The sequence below is a fragment of the Dipodomys spectabilis genome, unplaced genomic scaffold (assembly GCF_019054845.1).
Source record: "Dipodomys spectabilis isolate Male_0828 unplaced genomic scaffold, ASM1905484v1 ptg000477l, whole genome shotgun sequence".
Lineage (NCBI taxonomy): Eukaryota > Metazoa > Chordata > Mammalia > Rodentia > Heteromyidae > Dipodomys > Dipodomys spectabilis.
Window position 1 is genome coordinate 1,917,899 of NW_024871154.1, and position 6,000 is coordinate 1,923,898.

Below are 6,000 nucleotides of genomic sequence, written 5' to 3' on the forward strand. Positions count from 1 at the left end.
AAGAGAACGGATGTGTTAGGTAAGCCTTGTCCAGGCATAATTTAAACTGTACTTCTTGCCTGAGTTTAATTAGTGAATCAACAATTTATAATAAGTAGGATGTCTTTATATAGAAACATATAAAACAAAATTATTTGATGAAATCTGATGTTAATCACTTGATGAAATGCTATGATCAGAGGTTCGCAGCAACCTATTTCCTCTAGGAGCAATGGCTCAGTGGCTCCGTATCACTAATTTAATGTTAACAGCCACATTATAGAATGTAGCAATGATAAATAACAAGGCTTGATGGTGTGAGTCCCATTTTACAGATGAAAGAAGGAAGCTCTGAGGTGGAATGGCAGCTCTGGGAACATACTAGCACATTACCCTGTTTTATTTCCATCACAGCACTATGACAATTATGTTTATTTATTTATTTTTAGTGTAAACCACTGCAATTTTAGATTCTGCAACAGCAGAGATCAAGAAACTTTTGCTCATCTTATTCTGTTATTCCCTTGTGCCAAAAGCTGTTCCAGGCACATACCCAACCAAATGAAATAAGAATCTTCTATATTTATCTATGTAAATATTAGAGGCTATTTGATAAAATTACTTTCACTACGCTAAATAAAAATATTTTAGTGGCTGGGAATGTGGCTCAGTGGTAGAGTGCTTGCCTTGCATGCATGAGGCCCTGGGTTCGATTCCTCAGCACCACATAAGCAGAAAAACCGGAAATGGTGCTATGTCTCAAGAGGTAGAGCGTTAGCCTTGAGCTGAAGTACTGAGGAACAGTGCCCAGGCCCAGGGTTCAGTCCTCACAACCAAAAAACAAACAAATAATTAGTGAGCTGGGTGCCAGGGGCTCATGCCTGTAATCCTAGCTACTCAGGAGGAGGATTGAGGTTCAAGGCCAGGTTGGGCAAGAAAGTCTGTGAGACTCTTATCTCTAACAAACTACTCAGAAAAAGCCAGAAATGGCACTGTGGCCCAAGTGATAGAGCACTAGCCTTGAGCAAAAGAAGCTTAAGGGCAGTGCCCATGCCCTGAGTTCAAGCCCAGGACCAGCAAAATATATATTAGTAATACAAATGCAGGTGGTAAAAGAAGAAAAACAAAAAGCATACCAGCATTGCCTGAAGTAGTACTATCTTTGAAATCTAGATTAGAGATAAGATCACTAGGGATGGAAAAGTCACAGCTAAACTAAACTCTGGCAGCTCCAGAATAAAGAAAGAAAGATACTCTGAAGTAGTACTTGTACTGGGTGCCCCAGTTACCCATGATAGAGAAGCAAGCAGGCAAAGAGAGTAGACGAGAGTGGAGATGGTGCCTCTGAAGCTCAAGCTCAGGTTAAACCATGCATGGGATAGAAAAACTGAGAAAAGCAAGAACACAGAGAAGGCATTCAATTTTAGCATGGGGCGAAGGGAGAGAAATGCACATCAGACTGCCAGAAACCCAGGCGTCTGAGAGCTGATTACTTAAAGGGTTGCAGCATCCCCAGCCCAGGTGGGTCTGACTGATTATGGGTCCCTGCAGCTCTAGCCAGAAGACCGAATGAGGAAGAGGACTTCAGAACTTTCTTTTTGCAAATACAGAGAGGAAAGGGGGGGTAAGACCCTCTCATTGTAACAGAGAACACAAGAACTCAACAAAAAGAGGCAGCATTCCAGAATTAATGTTCACTGCTGCTCAAAGCAAGCAGTAAACAATAAGAATTTCAAAATTAAAATGAAATAGCCACTACAGTGTTCTAACTGAACCTTCAAAAGTAAGGAAGATCTAAAGTGCTGTGAACTGAGAAGTCCATCCCACTTTAACACCCTGTACTCCTGAGTTATTAGAACAGACTGCAAGGTAATTCAACTCATGTTCCAAGATGCAACAAGCAGCCTCAACAGGACATGCTGAAGGAAGCAGCATGTCCTCTCCTCTCCCCACTCTCCTCTTTACAGATTCATATTTTGGTAGCAAGGTTACAATTAGCTCACCGGTGAAGAATAAACCTATTTATAACACAGCAGTCCCCCTGAAAGACACAATCATCTAAAAAGGTTTTCAGAGGAAAATGAAGTGCAGTTTCTTCCTGTACTGACTGCAGATTCCCAAGGTCCTTTCTGATGAAGTCCTCCAGTCTAACCTTCCTGTGTTCACAGTCCCCATTCTGGCCACCTCTCAGCCTCCATGTTCTTATGTAACATTTACATAGTGCCATAAACATACCCAGAGTTGCGTAACACTGCCAACCAATAAAGCCTAAAGCAGGTCACTCCCTCCAGACTGTCTTTGATTAGCAAAGGTATGCTGCCTGGTCTAAGAAAGAAAAAAAAAGCCTGTCAAAGACAGGTTTGAGGAAACAGGACACAGGTATACTAAAAAGCACAAGTAAGAAATCCACCACACTAACATGTGGGACATCTATTGGTCACAGAGTATGTTATTCTGCCCTAAAGATAAAAAAGTAACCCAACATTGCTTATTCACTGAAGTCAGAAACTGTGTCTAAAAATACCTTCCTGCCAACTGGCTATCAGTAAGTCAGCCTCACAAATGTCCCAATAAGAGTGACACAGAATATTTCCTTACTTTTCAGAGGGAAAATTGAGGCAGTAACAGATAGGTTAAGTTACTTGTTCAAGGGCAACTTATAAAGAAGCCAAGTTCTGGGCTGAACATCAGCACCCTCCCTCCATCTGGTTTTGACCTTTAACCAATGTAGCCATTTTATTGTTTTATCACATCTGTTCCAGAAGCTGTTTAACAACATTAAATCAGAGATTTCCCTTCCCTCTATAGGAATTCACTTCCACTGTAATTTGAATCCACATCCACTCAACCAAATTACAAGACTTAACTTGAAATTAGATTCTGAGTATTCATGGAAACTCAAAATGTTCCTATCAGAACCTCAAATGCCTCTTTTGTTGCTTTTGTCTTTAAGAAATGAATGTCATGTTCTTCTGCTACTAACTCAATTTAACATTTTTGAATAATAATGTGAAAATGCCTAAGCTAGGTCTTAAAACATAGCATACCTATCAAAAATGGATGCTGTCTCTACTCTGAACCCCATTTTCCTTATCTCTGGCTTTTTACTAAGTCCTAGCTAATTCATTAATTAACAGAAACACCTATCTGTTACTGTCCTTACATCACGTCCAAGTACCAGAACCAGAGCTGCCTGGCTCTGTCACTTCTCCAACCTACTATGTAAGAAATGAAGAAGGGAAAAAAAATCAACTTCTCGTTATCCCACAGCCTCTATCTTCCCAGAACTGTTTTGCTTTAAGCCTTTTGCAACAGTGGTCTCTGTAGCATGCACTACTGGCAACTAGATGTGTCCTGAAAAAAACAGTAGTGTCTAGCCAAGAGGTTTAAAGGCCTTAGAGAAATGTTTGCTGGACACACAACTTAATTTCCCATTTACAAAAAAAAAAAAAAAAAAGGAAAGAAAGAAAAGAAAGCAACTCCCTATTGTGCCCACCCATCTTTACCCTAGCAAACGTTCATTTTTGGAGAGTTACAAAAAAAAATGAACTCTGCTCCATTCAGACCTAGTTGGATTATCAATTAAACATTTAAACTAGGTTTTAAAAAAAGCCCCACAGACAGTACACCAAACCAGCAGGGAAAAGACTGCTTCAATCTTGGCTATATTAGGGGCAGGGTAAGAATTCTTATTGGAGGGATTTAAAGATTTATTCACACACATATATACACAAATGACAAACATGAAGCTTGACTCTCCTTGGTTTTACTACTCTACTAGAGAAATAACATTCATATACATTCCAAAAACATGGCCCATAATGAGGCCTGGTAAACATCCTTATTCATGACAATCCTTATCTTGACAGAATGTCAGGTTCTGTTCTTACCTTACATGTTTATCAGACCCCCACAGCAGTGTTACCTATGACACAGCGCAGCAACAGGGGGGAACATAGTTGGTGCCTAACAGAAGCATTAGCCAGTGAACAAAGACCCCACAGCACAGGCTACTGGGGAACAAATACCAACACAGGAGATAATGAACTTGTTTTTGAGACTTCAAAGTGGCATACTGTCCTTTCTTGATGGTTTCGTTTGTTAGACCAGGACCTACTGGCAATCATTATTTTTAGTGGAGAGGAGATCTCAGAACACACACTTGATCTCTCAATGCTAGAAGGTTAGGGGCTGCTGAGAAGTCAAGCAGGCTTTGTACAACAGCAGCAAATACAACCCTTAGGATCTCTCCCAGATCCATCTGTGGGTCAATAATCACTTCAATCTAACTGCCAAATATAACCTTCATCTGCAACCCCAAAGCCAAAACACATTTGAGACGACTCTCAAATATTTTAGGGTTTCATTTGCTCTTCTCAGCCCCTACAGCCTCATAAACAACAGACTCAGTAGAGTGGCCCACAGAAGGTCCCCACCTCTGTAGTGGGAAGGGCAGGGGTGGATCCTGGGAGCAGAAGGCTGTGGGGGTTGGAAGGTAAGGGGTGTGTGCGGGTGGAGAGGGCTGGGAAGACTAGACCGTGTGGGAAGGTAAATAAGTACAGACCAAGGGCCGGGAAGACAGTCTAGAGGTGGGATCTTTAAATAATCGGGGGCTGGAGTGGAGGGGGGGGGAGTGGCAAGTTCTAGGATTTCACCAGAAAAGGCAGCCACAAAGTGATTTGAATGAACCCCCTGCGGGGGGGGGGGGGGACGAGGGGGAGAAAGGCGAGGAGAAAATCAAACAACACCTAGATTCAGATCAACCGCTGGGGACCTAGGTTTCCTAGGGTTAGAGTGATTCCACTGCCAAGCTCCCAAACAGGTTTAGGGGCCTGCTCGCCCCACTTCCCCAGGCTGCACCGGCAGGCACTGGAGGAGGAGGGATGGTTGGCCCCTGGGAACGCGAGGGACCGAGCGACGGGGGGTAATGTGACTCCGGAGCCCAGAACATCCGCGAGGCAGAGAGGAGGGAGAGCAAGACGCCCGAAGAGCAGGAGCTGAAGGGAAGAGAAGAGACACCCCCCCACCCCCCCCCCACACACACACTCCGCTTTTCGCTGCAAACCTAGGGGGGCACGAGGGCTCTGAACACCACAACACCTCCGAGAAGCAAGCCCCCGCGGCTGAACCCCACAATCTTGGCGGGAGAAAAGACGTCCCCAAGAGCATCTGGTGGGAGGGAAGAAGGGGGACCCCCCCCAGGCTGAGGGGCGCAGACATCAGGGACCTCCCAATCTGAAAGGAGCTCGCACTCCCCCTGGGGGGGGGGAGCCTGGGAGCGCGACCCCCGGGGCTCCCCGAATTCGGATCCCCCGGGGCCCGGCGTGCGCTCGGAGCGGCTGGCTGGGTGGGCGCTGCTGGGGGACGCGCCCCCGAGGTCACCCCGACTCCTCCGCGCCCCCCGCCCGGCCATATTGTGCGCGTGGGGAGGGGGCGCGCTGTAGCGGTGGGGGCCGCGGCTCGAGGCCTCACCCCTCGCCCAGCCCTCTTCATCCCGGCCCCCGCCCCTCACGCCCCGCGACTCACCCTGGATCTCCCGGGGCCCGGACCCGCCGCTGCCGGCGAGCAGGAGGACAACGAGGGGGAAGAAGGAGGAGGCTCCGGCCGACTCCGCCATAGTAACCGCCGCCGCCGCCGCCGCCGCCGCCGCCGCCGCCGCCGCAGCCCAGCAGCGCCCAGCGCGCGCGCGCGCGCTCCCGACGCCTCCCCTCCTCCCGCCGCCCGCTCCCGCCTCGCTCCTCCGCCCGGCGCCGGCACGTGCGCTGCCGGGGAGCCGGCGCCGCCGCCGCCGCCGCCACCGCCGCCGCCGCCGCCGCCGCGCGCGCGCGCACGCGCGTCCCCGAAGGGCGGGGCCGGGGGCGCGCGGGCGCCCGCCTTAAAGGGGAGTGTCCCTGTTAAAGGGGTGGGAGGGGTTCGGGCCTCGGCCAACTTCGCTGAGGCGTGCAGAGCCCAGCGCTCCTGGAGGCCGGAGCGGACGTGCCGCCTCCTGCCCCGGCTCTGCGGCTCCCCCTCACCCCCGAC

General features: G+C 48.4%; 1 protein-coding gene across 1 annotated transcript in view; it reads right to left on the bottom strand.

The window, feature by feature from the left end:
- Positions 1 to 5,629, bottom strand: part of Acvr1b (activin A receptor type 1B) — a 43,285-nt gene extending 37,656 nt beyond the window's left edge. The window contains exon 1 of the mRNA XM_042668779.1: positions 5,506 to 5,629. Coding sequence (XP_042524713.1) covers positions 5,506 to 5,596 — 91 coding nt within the window. The 5' untranslated portion in view covers positions 5,597 to 5,629. The remainder of the gene's footprint in view (positions 1 to 5,505) is intronic.
- Between the last annotated feature and the right edge of the window lie 371 nt (positions 5,630 to 6,000).